Source organism: Aquila chrysaetos, chromosome 13, assembly GCF_900496995.4.
Source record: "Aquila chrysaetos chrysaetos chromosome 13, bAquChr1.4, whole genome shotgun sequence".
Lineage (NCBI taxonomy): Eukaryota > Metazoa > Chordata > Aves > Accipitriformes > Accipitridae > Aquila > Aquila chrysaetos.
This window is the reverse complement of record NC_044016.1, coordinates 23,986,246-24,003,233: the sequence shown is the minus strand read 5'-3', so window position 1 is coordinate 24,003,233 and position 16,988 is coordinate 23,986,246. Positions and strand designations below refer to the sequence as shown.

At 46.2% G+C, this 16,988-nt stretch overlaps 1 protein-coding gene across 3 annotated transcripts in view; it reads left to right on the top strand.

Moving 5' to 3' along the window:
- Positions 1-1,517: 1,517 nt before the first annotated feature.
- CRIM1 (cysteine rich transmembrane BMP regulator 1) overlaps positions 1,518-16,988 on the top strand; it is a 203,502-nt gene continuing 188,031 nt past the window's right edge. The window contains exons 1-2 of one of the 3 annotated variants that reach the window (XM_030034489.2): positions 1,518-2,342; positions 16,210-16,383. In XM_030034489.2, coding sequence (XP_029890349.1) covers positions 1,991-2,342; positions 16,210-16,383 — 526 coding nt within the window. In that variant the 5' untranslated portion in view covers positions 1,518-1,990. The remainder of the gene's footprint in view (positions 2,343-16,209; positions 16,384-16,988) is intronic. The other 2 variants (XM_030034491.2, XM_030034490.2) reach the window with 2 other exon arrangements.

Genomic DNA, 16,988 nt, shown 5'->3' with positions numbered 1-16,988 from the left:
GCCCTTACATAGCAGCTCTTCCACTGACACGAGAACCGGTTCTTTCCGCTAAAGTGGACAAGCGTGTGGGACTGGAGAAACTGTAGAAGCCATACCTTGGCACTCGCCGTAATAACCTGTATTAAGTTTCCAGAACCTCTCTCCTAAAATTTCCCACATCACTGGCACCGGTATGCGCAACCCAAGACTTTCCAGGCTCAGCACCGTGCAGCTGACACAACCCCACCTGCCCAGTGAATTACTTCATTCTCTCAACCGCCACAGCTTCAGGCATTTCTGACAGCGGAACACGTTGCTCCCACAGCCGCCTTCGCACCCGGGGCAAGGCGTGACACGGCAGCGGCGGACCCCGCTCTTCGGTTACACCGAGGGGCTGCCCTCATGAGGGCAACCACTCCCCGTTTCCCTGCCGTCTCTCGCTGCCGCCCGCGGTTACCGAGCGCGGACAAGCCAGCTGCGCGCCCTTCGGCAACGCCGTTCTTTCGGTCGCTCCTCCGACCCGGCTCGGGGCGAGCAGCCCCCCTCCAGACGCGCTCCGCCGAAAACGACCCGGGCGCCGAGCGCTGCCGCCTGCCGGCCCTCCGGGGGCGCCGCCGGGCTCCGGCCCCCGCCGCCGGGCCCAGCGCGGCAGCGGCGCGGCAACCGCACCTCCCGCCGCGGCTCCGGGCCGCCCTGCCCCAGCGCACCGGGCGCCGGCAGGGCCGCGGGTGCCCGCCCCGCGCCGCTCCCGAGGCACGCCGGCCGGCTTGGGCGGCGACGGCAGCCGCTCGGCGGGGAGACCGGCCGGCAGCCGCGGGCGCCTCTTGTCCGTGCGCCGGCGAAGACCACTAGCCGGCCCGGGGGCGGTGTCGGGTGCCGAGGTCCGCGGGCGAGCCGCGGCACCTCCGCTTGTTTACGAGCGGGCGGAGGGGCAGCCCGGGACAGCGCTCCGCCGCCGCTGCCCTTAGAGCGGGGCGGCAGCCGTTAGGGGCAGCGGCGCAGCCCCCGCCGAGCGGGCCAGTCACGGCTCCGCACCCGCGGGGCACCTGGGCGCGACCGGGGGCCTGGCTGCGGGGAGCGGGCGGCTCTCCCCCCGCCGTGGCGCAGGGGCTGAGAGGGCGTTGAACCGCTCCCCGTCCCGGATCCCCGCGCCCCTCGGGGCGGGGGGGCAGGCGGAGGAAGAGGAGGAGGCTCTCGCGGCCGGGGACGCGAGGCCCCTTTCGCGACTCCCCCCCGACGTCGCCCTGCTGTGGCTGCGCCCTTCGCGGGGCCCGGGCCCTCTCCATCCCCACCCCCGGTGTCCCCCGGGCCGCCGCCGGCCCGTCCCCGGGGTCTGGCGGCGCCACCGCCTCGCTCCGCTCCGCTCCGCGCTCGGCGCCCCGGGCGGGGGAGGGGAGGGGCGGGGGGAGGCGGCGGCGGCCGCTGTGGGGCCCAGGCTGCTCCTCGCCTCCGCTGCCTCTCTCCCCAGCCCCAGGATCGGGGGCGGGGGGGCGGGAGGAGGAGCGGGCGGGGCCAGCCTGCGCGACACCCAATGAGGAGGCGCGAGCAGGCAGCCGGGGCGGGGTGAGGGCTATCACCGCCCAGTGGGGGAAGGGCAGAGGGCGCACTCGGAGCGGGGCGAGTCGCAGGCAGGAGGCGAGTCGGGACTCGGGCAGCGAGCGGGGCAGAGCCAGCCGCCGCCGCCGCCTCACCCGGGGGCTCGCTCGCAGCCGCTCGCGCGCGGGTCGCCGCGCCGCCGGCGTGGACGGTGCCGCGGGACCGGGAGCCGGCGGGCGAGGGACGAAGGGACTGGCGGACGCCGCTTCCCGGAGGGGGCAGCGGGCGGAGCCGCCGCCGCCCGGAGGAGAAGTTTGGCTGAAGCGGCCGCCGCCGCCGCGGGAGGAAACTTTCCTCGGGGGGCCGGAGGCGGGGGCGGCGGGAAGGAGCCGCGGCACGCTCGGGTCCGCCGCCCGGCGAGGGGGCTTCCGAGAGGCTCCCCCCCCCCGGCCCAGGCCGGGCTGCGGCGGCCGGGATGTACCTGGCAGCGGTCTCGGCGGGGAGGAGACGCCCGGGCGGAGACGGCGGCTGGCACCTGGCGGCGACGGGGTGGCTGTTACTGCTGGCCCTGCTGCTGGGCGAGTCGGGGACGCGGGCTCTCGTCTGCTTACCCTGTGACGAATCCAAATGCGAAGAACCTAAGAGTTGCCCCGGTAGCATCGTACTGGGCATCTGCGGTTGCTGTTTCATGTGCGCTCGGCAACGGAACGAGAGCTGCGGGGGAGTCTACGGGCTGCACGGAGCTTGCGACCGGGGGTTGCGCTGTGTCATCCGACCGCCGCTTAACGGAGACTCCATCACCGAGTACGAAGTGGGCGTCTGCGAAGGTGAGAGGCGGCGGGACATCATCCATCCGTCCATCCATCCCTCCATCCCCCGGGGTGGGGGGTACCCGCTGGGCGGCGGGGGGGGAAGGAGGGCGCCCTCCTTCCCCCCGCCGCCGCCCGCCTGTCCCATCCGCGAGGGTGTCTTTTAACCCTCCCTGCTTAAAAATAAACCCCTTTTTAAAAGTTTCACCCTTAATTTTCTGAGCCGAAACTTCCAGGCTCTTCCACTTCTTGCTTTCCATAGCGCTTCGCTGGTTTGCTAATAGCTTACAGCGACTACTGATGCCCGACTAAAATCCTGTGATAAAAGGGCTTGGGAAGGGGTTTTGGCAGATGGGAGATCGGCGGAGGTCAGTCGTGCACGCATGGTGCCTGTTCCGGATTCCCCTTCTCTGTAAGGAAACACAAAGGCTGATCATCTGTTGTAAAGTTTTCCTTCCTGTTCCTGTCACTTAATATCTCCCCGCCTGTCCTACTCGGTATAGGATGATAAGGGATGTCTCTTCCCCTGCTGGAGCATCAAGGGGGAGGGAGAAGTCCCCACGGCAGAACTCCTCTCAAAGTCACTTCTGCTTCCTGCCGGCTGCTTGTGAGGTGATGAATTGGTACGAAATGCAAGAGGAGTTCACCCCCCACCTCCCCCACCTTCCAGTTTTGTGTCTATCAGAGTCCCTGAGATTTATTTTTTATGTATAATAATTTAACAAAAGGCCAAAGGCAAATTTTTAGTCTCTTTTTGTCTTGTACCTCCAGCTCCCTTTTCCCCCAAGTTGAGGGAAAACATGGCGCTGTAAAGAGATTACAAATAACCAGTCGTTTGGGATATGTATAAATGTATGTGAGACTCGGAGCGGGAGCTTCGACAATTCTGGAAAAGGAGAGGGAGGCGGTCTCCTCTCGGCGGGTAGAGGGCAGTAGAAAGTCCGGAGAGCTGGTGAGGCAGCATCTGTCCAAAAAAACTTGCATTTAAAATGATGCACTGTTTTGAGAGAGCTAAACCCGGTCACTTTCAGTGGGCGGCTGATCTTTGTCCCGGCGCTCGTTATTAGTTTAAAACTCCGTTTGCATCCCGAACAAATAAATCGCAAACCAGAGCAGAGCTGGGCAGTATGTCCCGCCTGTGCTGTAACCAGTGCCATCAGCCTGTGCAGTTGTTGCTTGGGTAGGATGAACTCCAGGGTTAAAAGCTTTGTTGTTAAACAGTTAAAAATGGCCCTGAAGTACTTTGAAGACTTTGGTTGAGACCATGTTGCTGAATATGTAGATTGCTGTAGTCTCTCTCTATTACCATTATTTTTAATATGTATTGGAAAAGTTTTCTTAAATAGAAAAGTACAAGCAAAGAGGGAATAGGTACTTTAAAAACCTACCTGGTTTTGCATGAGTTTCTCTCTTTGCATGTTTTCAAGTAAAAGCTTGGCTTAAAGAGCCTTCGTGTTGTGTGTTGCCCCCCCCCCCCCCCCCTTGGTTAAAGGAACTAGAAGCATGCAGTCGTTAAATGCCTTAATGTTTCAACTCCCTTGCTGTATCACAGAGTACGGACGTCTCTGGCAGTTTAGGAGTATTTCATTCCTTTGAAGTGATGCAATCTGAACGTTGCTGTAGTTCAACTCGTAACACGTCCCATCTACTGTTGAAAATAGTATGAAGCATTTGTTGGCAAGATTGCATTTCAATTAGTGTTGTGGTTAGGAGCTAGTTCCAGCTGTCCCTATAAGAATAGTCAGGGAGAAGTTATCTATTTAATTTTCATTCTCATAAATGAAAAGCAACTGAGCTGCACTGTCAGCCTCATAAATAGTCCTGGAATACCTATTACTGAATTGTCAGGAAACTGCCTCATTCTAAGCAACAGAAGTAATGTGATGTTATTCATGGTGTGTGTTGTGCATGAGGGGTGGCAGCAAGGAAAAAAGGGGACTTAGTATACTACCTCCAATCACAAAAATGAGGTTGATTAGCTCTATTTTTTTGATCATGGTGACCTAAACAAATGTGCAGTTTACAGGCACGCATGCAACAGGCTAGGCTGGTGATGTCTGATGTGTGAGTACTAAGCTGTGCCTTTATCCAGTAACAGAATAAAGGCTACTATTTTTTTTTATCCTGTGTACTGGGAGTGCAAACCCTTTCCTACCCCAGTTCAGGGAGGAGGAAATGGAAGTGATTTACAGAACTGTGTGACTAGAAATGTGTGATGTTTTTACTCTCCTTCCTGTCTCTAGCCTTTTCTTTCACTGCAATTTTTTACACTGAAATGACCCCTACTGGCTACAGTTATAAGCATTATTTTTTTTTATCATTTTTGAAGCTTCAGCGGTGTCTTGTCTCAGAGTATCAACATTTACTAGGCTACAGAAAACTTCGTGTGCTGGAATTGCAGCAGGTAAAAATACTTGTCTGTTAACTTCGGTTTAGTATTTAACGCACTTGGCGTAAGTGAACTCTGTAACACCTGATGGAGAAGTCTCCGTGGCATCTGTCACTGGTAGCCTCTCTTCTGAAACTAGAAATGGAGTAGTCTTTGTTAAACCAGTGTTTATTAATGAAATCTGTTGCTGATTCTCGGTTCTTTTCTTTATCCTTTTAAAACCTGAAGGAAGTCTTTGTTCATCTCACCACCTTAACTATCCACATCTTTTTGCAGTTCAAAGGCTTAATTTGTGGCACTGCCCTGAAGTATGTAAATACCCTTCCTGAATGTAGTTGTATTATTGGTAAAGAATAATTCTGAGGTCAGCTTCCCCCGGTGTAGGTGGCTACCCTTTCCGACGGGCAATCTTGAGAGACTTTGCACGTCTCCAGCTTCTGCTGGCTTTACAGGGGTGCTGCTGGATTGGTTCGATGAGGTGTCGAGAGCCTACAGCCCCTTCCAAACACTCTTAACATTGAGAAATTTTGAGCTTAAAGCAGGGACTGCCCTTGGTCTCTGCCTTTGAAGGTAGACCTAGAGCCACCCCCTAACTAGACTGGAGTTCTCTAGAAACGCGTTAGTCTTGGCTTCTGCAGCAGTCCAGCTGGGCAGGATTCCTGCTTTCCGGGGAATCGGAAAGCCTTGGAAAAGCTCTGCCAAAGAAGTTTGGTTACTCTGTGAAGGCATTTCTTGTGATGACTCTCTTTTCTCAGTTTCAACACTTCCCCAATTCCTGGTGCTTTTAGACAGAGGCCTTGATTGCTTTGCTAAACTCTTCTAAGGCATAACAGTAGCATATAAAATAACACTGAAAATGAGCTGAAATTATTTTTAACTGTGTAATAGAAACATTTTTTTTGCGATATATTTGAAATGCATTGTTAACAAAACTGCTAGTCTCACTGTGTTCTTCGGTTCCTTTTAGAATATACTTCGTATGAATTAGCGTCTAGGTAGCCATTGAAAGAAGGTATTTCTGCTCTGGTAGCTGACCAATAACATGTAGTACTTTGTTTTGGGGTTTTTTTTGTTTGTTTTTAGTGGGGTTTGGGTTTTTTTGGGGGACTGGGGAATACAGTTATTGCTGTATTCTTTTTGCCTACTGCAGGTAATTTAAGACTTGCCTTGAATACTTGAGGCTTGTCTGCCTAATGCATAGCTTCTGAACTGGGGTTCCCTTGGGACCAGGAGAAAGCTGCTGTAGCAGATTTTAGGCAAGTATCAGGAAGCGTGCAGGTTAATCCTCTAGGATGATGGTAGAAGCTTGCCCTACTGTGGCTAGTCCTAGTCTCTTCTGCTGAACTGCATCTTTTTGGGAGCTTGGAGCATTATTGTCTGTCTGACTCCTTGTTGGGACAAGCAGGGAGAGCTTTTGGTGTTCTCTTCCCCCCCCCCCCCCCCCCCCCCCCTTAAGCCTACTGTGGACTAATTTGCCTCCCCTGGAAACATAATAGAGTATGATATGTAAGGGCATAGTATATTGTATGTAACCAAAGTGCAGTGAAACTGGAGCTGATGAGAAGAAATGAAACTTTGAAAACCTAGCCTTTTTCAAAATTGGGAGGAGGAGAGCTAAGCTGTTTTTGTTTGAGCATCAGTTTACATGTATGGTAATGGAGTTCTCTTCTGCTTTTCTGAAGTAAGAACAACTTACTTACAGACTTGCTAGTATTTTTACCAGAAGTAGTGCTGCTGCTTATAACTTCTGTAGCTAGTACCAGTGGGAGAACCTTGTTTTCGTTCTCAGTCCCATGCTCTGTATCTGATGGGTCAGTGGACCCAAAGCCTGGAACATGAAGCTTTGTCTCCAGACAGACTTCTGTACAACATGCTTGGCTTCTTGTCTGTGATGCAGTCCAGACCCCTAAAGATCAGGTAGTATTTTGCTTTGAGTAAGAGTTACCAAAGTTCAAGTAATTTAGGAGTCACATGTGGGTGACCTGCTTGTTTATATCTGTTTGACTGGAACAGTGTTGCCCAGATTTCTTAACTGTTTGTTTGTTTGTTTTCTTACTCTTTTATGTAGTGAATGTCTGGGGAAATGTCCAAATAGCTCTGATGTCCATATGTGTTCAGCGAACTTCCTCTACCAACAGCAAGTGTTGGAACTGATGATCTAGTTGGGGACTTAATTGGTATTAAGTGGTGCACCAAATGATTGTTGGCATGAAGGTGGGCAAAATACTTGGTTCAAAGGCTATCAGTAATCCAGACTATCAGGGGAGGAAAAAATGGAAAAATTATTCATGGCGTCAAAAAAAAATTATCACAGAAATTACTGAATTTGTACAACTGGAAGGAGAATTCTTTGGCAAATGTTCAGCTTCTGCTATGCTAGTCTTGACCATAGTTAACAGTCCCCTTCCCCTACCCTGCAGAAAACACTTACTAGGCACACAGTGACTTCTTATGCACAGGTTGGATAATTTATAAGCTATTTCTACTCTTGTGTCGATGCTGAAATCTTAACATCGGTAAGAACATGTAACTTTGATTGTGGCATGGAATTTGAATTAGATCAGGTGCTTATTTGACTTGGAAATGGTTTCCTCTCTGTTTCTGGGCATCATGTTTCGATTTTAGAAATCGCTTGGTTCCAATATTTCAACAAAAACAAAATGGAAAAGTCCAACAGATATGAGGAGGGATACTGATGCAGGAATTGGTAGGTTTTTGCTGTTGTGGATCAGCACAGTTAGTTTAAAACGGGAAATCTCACCATGGGTAGGCTGAATGACTAAATCTCTTAACTTCTGTTAAAAGGAATACTCTCTTTTATTTTTTTTTTTTTTAAACCATTTGATCTCACATGACTCTGCAAGCATCCTCTGCTGATGTGGACTTTTTCCCATAGAAAATGGTTGTTTCATCAGGTTCCCCAAAATCATGCTGCTTAAAGTGGTGGGCTTTGTGGTTTTGTTTTTTGTTTTTTTTTAAACTACCTTCAAACTTGTCAAATAGTAACTTCTGCACCCCTAGGAATGTTTGCAGTTTTAAGTACCCTCTAGCTGATTCAAGAATACTTGCATAATTTAACTTCTTGCATAGTACTTAGTCAACCAAAATGTCATTTGACTGACGGGCATATTATGCAATAATTAATCCATTAATATCGTTCAAAAATGCCTTCCTCTTCCCCTCCTTCCTTTGCACCCCCCTCAAGGATTCTTCATCTCAATGAGTAAAGTTTCTAGCATCTTGCAGGCAGGACCCAATGTTTCTCTGTTTTAATGGATTAAATACATTGTAGAAGTGACCTATTAAATGTCTCTTGTGACTTGTAAACTGCTTTCATTTGAGAATGCATTTGATCCACAGGGAGTGTAAACTCGGAAGTGGTGAATTCAGGGTTTTGCCTGAGATTTAACGTGACAACAGTTGTGTAGTCTGACAAAACTGTGTTTTAACTCTCCCTTTTGGTATGTATGCATGCAATTTGGAAAATGACTGATACTGACATAGACAGCTTAGGTATATGGAGAAACTTACCAATATAAACTAAGATGGGAATATAACTTCGTATAAAGGTTATCTAGATTAAATTCCACAGAAGCATACAGATTAAAAAATGGTCCCTGAGGGAGCTCTAGTCTAAACAGACTAGTTTGACCGTGTTTGGGGGAAGTAAGCCCTTAGTAATATATTGAGATGAATGGAAGCAGTTCGCACCTTTACCAGAGGCAATATTCAATCCCCAGCAGCTTTCACTGGGTATACTGGGTACTTAACTTCAGCATCTGCAAATCATGTTAACACCTTGTGGGTCATGAGTGTGCAAGTCTTTCAGTAAGAAAACAAGCAGGAGAGCATAGGGTTGTGGACAGGGGGAAAAGCACTAGCTCACAGGCATGCACCCATTCCCCTGTTCTTACTCATTTCCAAATCTTTAAGCCTTATATAGCCAGCTACCTTGATACTGATAGGCTTTGGGTGGTTTTTGTTTGGTTGGTTGGGTTTTTTTGTTGTGTGGTTTGTTTTTTTTTTTTTAAAATTAGTGAAAAGTCTAGCAAGTGTGACGTTTCTGAATCCGAAAGCGCCCGTTCTGTTGGGTCACTTATCCTTCAAACAAATTTAACTTCAGTGTTTTGCTACAGCTATGTTATGCTCTGTTCAGGGTTATTTCAGAAAGGCTGATTGTATGCATGTGGAGGTGGTTCTTCCCCTCACTGATGGGCTGTTGATAAAAAGCTGGGGTCATACTGATAATGGTATTACATGTGCTAACATAAAATGTGCTGCCTTGATAATAGAAACACTCAAGTTGATGTCTGTCTCTTAGGTTTTAAAAACATGAAAAAAGCCTTGATGCTAATTCTAAATCCAGGATGTGTAGAGTTTTTCGTGTAGTCTTCTGTGACTAAGAAATTGGGTGTAATTCCTCTGAAACATTCTGCAGTTTTGGTGTTCAGTGACTCTGCATTAATGACCCCGGGGGGAAAAGTGGCAAAAGGTTTAGGATGTCAGGTTTCTTCTAATAATGTGGACTGTTCTTGGTGTAGGTTGCTTTATTCATAGCCCTGTTCCAGAATTTGTCTTGGGCAAAACTTTTCCTACTCCTGTCGGCTTTGCCTCTGCTGAGCAGCTTAAGCAAGCTGCCAGCCAGCTGCTTGTTTGCAGTGAGGCTGATGCGTGCTGCTGTATGTGCAGGCTTCAGAAGTGTGTGGGTGCAGAGTGCAGCTTGGGGGAAAAAAAAAATTGGAGTTTTAGCCTCCTTTGGAAAATGGGTACGAAGGTTTGGCCCTTTCCTGAGGCTTTAGCAATTATTTTTTTTTTTTAAGAGTTTTCTAGAGCTGGAGGAAAAATCTGCTAGGACAGCTGAAACGCTGCTGTCCATGCTCATTCTTATCAGGGGAGTACTGGCAGAGGCTCTGTCTGACCAATTAAACCCTGGGACACTGTGTAGTATTTTCAGTCAACTATTTACAAACAAGATGTGGTCCTGGTCATAAGATTAAAATAACTTGCTTGCAAGTCTTTTTTCAGGTGCTTAAATGTCTAGGGGTCAGACTTCAGAACTAATTATCATTTCAGACCATCTTTGGGGCAGAAGGCTATTGGAAATACCATTCAGTCTTGTTGGGGACAACCCTAATAGCAAAAGTCTTAAAAAACAAACAAAAGCCAAACAAAACAACTCCCCCAAAAAGCCAGTTAAAAAAAAAGGGGGGGGGGGGACGACACACTACGCGGAGAACTGAAATATTGCAGACAGTGTGGGTAAGGGAAAACTTTAAGCTTGAAATAGTTGTCTAAATCACATGCTTCGCTTACTGCTTCCATTTATCTCCTTGCTTTCCTCACAGCTTCTGTGGAGTTTCTGATAATTGAGTGGAAAGCTGGTTTGTTTAAATACTTTCTGCATTCCTTAGTATGAAATAACCGCCTTGAGACGCACGCAGAGCTGCTGCAGTGAAAATCTTTCTGGCTATACTGGGGATTTGATCACCTGAGATACACGCTCTAGTTTGAATAAGATAAAGCAGGCAGTCATATTCTAGACAAGCCTTACATGTATGGTGTTCCTGAGGTATTGAAATGTTGTGGTAGGGTTTTGCTTTCTAGCTTTGACTAGAAATTTTATCAGGAGGCTGCAAAGCGCTTTTGTACTGATGTGCATTCCACATGAAGATTTGATTTTGGAAAGTGGACCCTTCCAAAAGGTGGAAAAACTGCTTTATCATGAAACTCTCAGCTGTGTGTCTTACCAGAGAAGTTTCTGCCAGCTCTGGTCCCCGATTCATGAATTTACTGAAGGAATAAGTTGTGAGAGGGAAGAGGATTGCAGCCAGTACATGAGCTCAAACTCACTTCAAGGCTAGCCTTTCCTTCTGTTGCTTTTCAAGGTCTGGGGCTGGGTTTCAAGCATTCTTTAGTGGTGATTAGTCATTTCTATTGTTCAGCTCCTCCAAAACATGAATTTCCTTTCCTTCGTTCTTTTTTCCTGTTCAAAGAGAAGCCAAAGCCTACTGGCAAGAAGTATTTCCTTTTTTTTATTTTAGAAAGTCTGTAGAATCCTTTCAGAGTCTCATACCATCTTAACGAATACCACTGATTTGAAAATGCTGTTCTGTATACCAGTGTGCTGGAGTGGTGGGGCTCAGACCTTGGGTCTGGTTTGATGGAGAAGCTTCTGAAAGGTTCCCACCTTCCCAGAGGGCAGTACCAGTCCCAGTAAGGATCACTTCTGTGTCACTGTGAAACCCATTCTCACTCCTCCTTCAAATGCAGGATTTAAAAGGATGCAAGAGTCTGTAAGATGTGACTTGGACTGTTTCACTTTCAGATCAGCAATGTATTGGACGGTGTCTTTGCTCTTTCAGCATCCTGAGAACCTGCGTGTGACACTTTAAAAAGGCAGAAATAGCTGAGTAACGTGCTGCAGATAAATGTAAATTATGGGCGTTCACTCGATTCACTCCAGTTATGTTTACCCCCCCACCCCTGAACTGTAATTTAAGATTATTGTGGGTGCAATGCTTGAATATTAGTTTTCAACAGTGGTACTTCAGTGACGATAACAGTGTGTTGCTTCTAGGTTTGAGGTGATGCATTAACTTTATAAACAGTGAAGGAGAACAGTATCTTGTTTTCCAAACAATAGCTGATATTCATTAAATGTCCAGAAAGGAGGAGAAGGGTTGGGGCGCAAAAGAGAAAATTCTGTGGCACGCAGAAGGAATTGAGAACTTCAAGGGTGGGAGAGCAAAAAATTTAAGCAATGGAGAAGGAGTCTCTGAGAAGATCTTTCCTGGTACTTTTAAGTTGCACCTGTTTTGAGATGATCCTTTGCATATGGGGACAATAAATACAACTATCGTGAGCTACTGTGTACTTTAAAAATAAGGCTCCAAGTTAGTTTCTCATAGCTGGATGCTTTCCTGGAAACACAAGCAGCTCTTCAGGTGAAGAAGACTTAAATGCTTGCTTCAGTCATGAGCATTACACCTCGCATGCTGCTATGGTGCTGTCTTGCAAGTGCTGGTATGTAGGATTTAGCACAGAAGAAGTGATGGAATGCTGCTTACCAGAGACATATTTCTCAGTCTGTTTCCCAGACTGGATCTGTTGTTTAAGGACCTCTTGTTCAACTTGTTAATGCTTTAATCCTCTTCCCTACTTTAGATGCATGCTATGACAGGCCTTGGGAGTTCAGCAACGCAGAGCAGCACTTGAATTGTTAGCAAGTTGAAATGTTTGCTTTGCAGAAAGAAAGTGATTATATGAGTGACGGAAGAAAATGAAAAAAGTTTTGAATTAAGATGATGCCTCCCCACCCATGGTTTCCTTATGGTATGAAAGCACACTTAGAAGAATTAAAAAAGTATTACATCCAAGACTTAATTTTGGTCTGAGTAAATGCAGAACTACTTTATTGTCTGAAAAGGGAACTTGCCTGAATGAGTTGGAGAGAGTGGAGGACTGCATGTGGATAGAAATGATTTGAAAGAGTGACTTTCAAGCTATAGTTATCGGCCTGCTGGGAGCATTTGAACCGCTTCTAGACATGTGTGCAAAAGATAGTTCAGTGGCTATGTAACAACTGTCCAATGTCAACTCAGGACTGCTAAAAAGAGTAGCCCTTCCCTTCTTTTTGCCCCTACCTGATCATGCCAGCACAATGAGATGGTGGAGATTGCAGCTAAACTAAGGTCAGTTTGGATGAAAACTAACAATTTACTTTCGCTGCTCTTCAGCTGGATTGTTTCTAAAAACTTAATGTTAAACACCTACCTAATTTTTGTATTTTTAAGTGTCCTAGAAGTTAGCTAGTGGATAGGATGTGCGTACTGAGGTTTGAGAGGCTCTTAGATTCTTACATTTGGGTTTTGTCAACCCTGCTTGCAGAGGAGTAAAGCATTCACAGATGATTGTATCTCAATTTCTTCCTTCATACCATCCAGATTTCTGAGAGGTACACGTGAAAGAGCAGTGTCCTGAAAAGGAAGCCATAGAGGAGGTCAAACGGAGAATGCAGGAAAATGTTTGTGCTACAGTCTGGAATTGTTCATGAACTGTCCCAGGTCTCCAAATTACTGGTGTGTAAAACTTAGTTTTTTGGAATAGTCTGCAGGACATGATGATTTTGGGAATAATAGAGGCTAGGTTATATGTTTCACAGAGCCTAGACTTTGTTCAAGATATGTTTCCATTATTAGCTGAAATATTGCTGACCTCTAAAGGAACAAGCATGCTGTACTGGGCCACCATTTATCTGTATCAAGCAGAGCACTAGATGCCTTTGCATCAAGTAATTAAAGCTTTGAATTAAAGTGAGACACTGGATTCATCCCTTTAGCTCGTGCAAGTGCTTTCATGTGGTTGTACCTTTCATTCCAAGGAATTTTGCCTATACTGATGTGACTTCTGAGGGTTACTCTGTGGTAAACAAGTAAGTATTCATTTAACAGGACCTTTAACTTCTGTTCATAAAAGGACAAAATCAGCTAGGAAAACGAGTCTTAAGTCTGCATGAAAGATCACGCTAGACTTGGCATTGATTTACTAAACTAGAATAAGCTTTTTTTTCTTGTTACGTGCTTGCTCCTTCATTGGTGGAAATCTTGTTTCTAAATGAAATTGTGTGAAAAGCAGTCTGGTAAAAGATGTCCAGGCTAAACTGGATTTGCATTCTTCCTGTCTGAATGGGGCTTTTTTGTATTCCTTCTAAGTAATGAAAAATACCTTGTTTCAAGATTCAGCATGTTAGATGTATAGTCTGCAAGTATTACTGAGGGATTTCTCTTCTCTTCCATCCTGTTAATGGCTACCAAGCTAATTTTTGAGGCGTGTGGCACTGAAGACTTGAGTGTATTGGGCCACGCGCTTCCTGTGTACTTCCTTTTCTGTTCCCATCTGAAAAGCCGTGAGAGGTGGCAGGTGAGAGATCAAACTCTAATCTGTCCTGGAAATCAGATAATATTGTGGGTAGTGCCACAGCGTGTGGTACATCTGCATCGAGGCGTTCTGCCATGAGAAAGGGATGGCTCTGCTTTCCACACCAGTTGGGTCCCACCTTATGTGGGGCGAGCAGCTCTTGTGTAGCGGGGATCCTGCTGATCCTGTCAGCCTTGAAAAGATGTAGTGCTGAAATACGACAGGGCAAAACCGCACAAATGCTCCGAAGCGGTGTGCTGGAAAAGCAAAAGTGTGCCGTCGTGGCCGTCTGCGTGCCCTCCCTGTCTGCACTGGGCTGGTCTCGGGGGGCTGGTGGGGAGGAGAGCAGCTCGAGGGTGCGCTGCCTCACGGGCCGCGGCCGCCGGGGCCGGGGGAGCTCCTGGCCTGGACACCCTGCTGGGGAGGAGAGCCTGCGCGTCAGAAACAAGGAGCAACTCAAACCCTTTTCTTCAGACCGTTAAACGGACCGGTCCGGATGAAGCTGTGGTCCCTGCGCGTACAGAAGTTGAAACACCAAGTCTTGGAGCATAGCTGTAGCCTCTTTTGTTCTTGTCATTACGTGGATTACTGCTGTGATTTGCAAAATACAAATTGTCCAGGCTGTATTCCGGCTTCTCAAAAACAGGATGTATTATTGTTCTCCAAATTCTCATGATTTTTTTTTTTTTTTCCCTCCCTCTGCATGCATGGCCTCCTCACGATGAAAGTGTCCCAAGCATTACTGAAGCAGCATCTTCTCTTGAAAAAATTTTAATAGCTTCTCTTTAGGAACTTCTGCACTTTCTTTGACTTTTATTGATACAGCTGCTGTATGGGATGATAGGTGAACTTTAACTGGGGGGGGGAAGACAAATTACTTCCTGGGGTTAATGACTACTCTTCCTTTGCTATTTTTATGGAGTAGAAGAGCCATGAGGTTCCCATGGAGGTTCCCTTCTTCATGTCTAAAATTGACTTAGTTGTTTATTCAGTGCTTTTTGTCAGCAGGTTACTTCGCCAACTAATAACAGAAAGCAAGCAGTTGGTTGTACAGGGAGGAACAACATACCTGTGAGAATCTGCTGTGACGCTTTCTGTAGATCATGTACAATATTTAAGTGGTAAACAGCTCTTTCCAGGTGTTAGTTGTTTTTTTCCCCAAAAGAGGGAAAACGGCAGGTTAGTGAATATTCTGCATGTTTCTGTGGGTGGACAGTACTTGCTTGTCAATGTCAGTATGTGTGTGTACATACTGTTATCTACTATCAGCTTTTAGACTTCTTTTAAGTGTCAGACTACTGAATGACAAACAGTTTGTATTTGGCTGCAGCCTCCCATACTGGAGGACGGCTTCTGATAACCCCAACAACAACAAACCCCACCCTTCATAGCTGGAAGATGTCTTAACTTTTTTGAAGTGTTTCTTGGCAGGATCTGTGTTGGAAACTTGCTTGTTGATAGTATATAAAATTGCTAGAAGGCACAATGTAAATATAAGGATGTAAAGATGTGGAATATAAGGATGTAAAGATTGAAAATAGGTATTTGTTCCTTTTGTCATTACTAGAAGTTAGTGGACTACTTGGTGTGACTATTTTGTAGTACTTGTTTTGGTAGACAGGCAAGGCTGGAAAATGATCTGGCGCTCTATAGCGAAGAATACCTAATGCCTAGTTTATTTTGCATAAAAAGCATGTATCTTGCTTAAACTTGTGCATTGGTGGGATGTTGCTGTATATGCACTTGACCTAAGGAAGCTGAGACTTTGTAGGACTGGTAATCTTGGTGGAACTCTGGATCGACTGGATTTATTGCTTCCTGGAAGGAAAAAAAAAAAAAGATTCTTGTTGCATGTAGCCTTCTAGAAGGAAAATGGTCAGTTGTACAGTGGGAACATCAGTTACGCGCATTTGATGGGACTGATTCAAAGGGAGCAGAATTATTTGAGCAGAGAGACTTGTACCAGCCCAACTATCCCCCTGCCCCTTGACAGCAAGGAGCGTGATGTGCTTGAGCGATTCTCCTAGAGTATGGATGGTGATCCAGGAGTGCTGGAAAACTCACTTTTGGTCATATTACAGAATCAGAGGCCTGGCATCTTGCAGTATTTTTTTATTAAAAAGTTATCTCTGTGGAGTGAATTCTATGTGATGTATTTTTTAATCGGGTTTAAAAATGCTCTCCTTCTGACTCAATTTTGACTTCTGTAACAGCTGCAGATTCTGTCTCAACATTCTCACTTCCATGATAAATATAACTTCAAGTATCTGCGAAAGTTATTTCAGTTAGAATAGCACTCATTTGTACTGCAGCTATGCATTTCTGCAAGACGTCATAGTTTTTCATACAGATGGAAGTAAACAATGCCAGTAGCTGTAGCAAAATGGGCAATAGAACAGCTGCAAAACATGGTATTTGGCAAATCCCACAGTTTAGATTAATCCATTATTTTTTTTAATTTGTTATCTTCTGTTTAGCACTGTGTTGAACTTGAAGTAAATTGCACCGAACTCCAAAGCAGCTGAATTTACATACTGCAGCCGAAATCCAATAGTGAGCGAGTTTGTTTGTTTATTTTAGATGAAAACTGGGATGATGATCAGCTTCTTGGATTTGAACCGTGCAATGAAAACCTTATAACAGGTTGTAACATAATCAGCGGGAAATGCGAATGTGACACCATTCGGACCTGTAATAATCCATTTGAATTTCCAAGCCGGGATACTTGCCTGTCGGCCTTAAAAAGGATTGAAGGTAAGCACTTGTCTTCAGTAATTCAGAGTTAGTAATTTTTCTGTGCATTTGATGAAAATCTAGGGCCTAGTTTAATATGTTTCAGGATGACTTTGGTAGTTTCAGATACCTGTGGTCTTGTACTTTTCAGAAGACAGTTGTATATTTTAAAGGAAGACAGGACTTCAGTAAGCTAGGCCTTCCAAATGTGTAGGTTTAAGAATGGAAGAAACTAATACTTTGTGCTTTGTGTGTTACGATGTTTGCAGATTTTGAGACTAAAATAATTCTGTTAATAGTTCATGGTACCTACCTTCACATATCTTTAGCTGTAAAGCAGTGTGGAAAACTCTCTTTAGATGTACTGATGTCACTGAACCGTGAATAAACACAGTGGATTTTAATAGCAAAGGCATAGAAAAAGTAATTGTTGATAATACTTTTTTTTCTTATATGAATGCATGAATTGCTATTTTCTTTAGGTTTACATAATGTAGCATTACTTTAATGCTCATATTTTTCAGTTTCCATGTTCCTTTGATGAGACTTGCATTAGGCCACATATGTTTATGCTTCTGCACACATACATGATGGGTATTTTTGTTTGGGGTTTTCTTGTTTGCTTA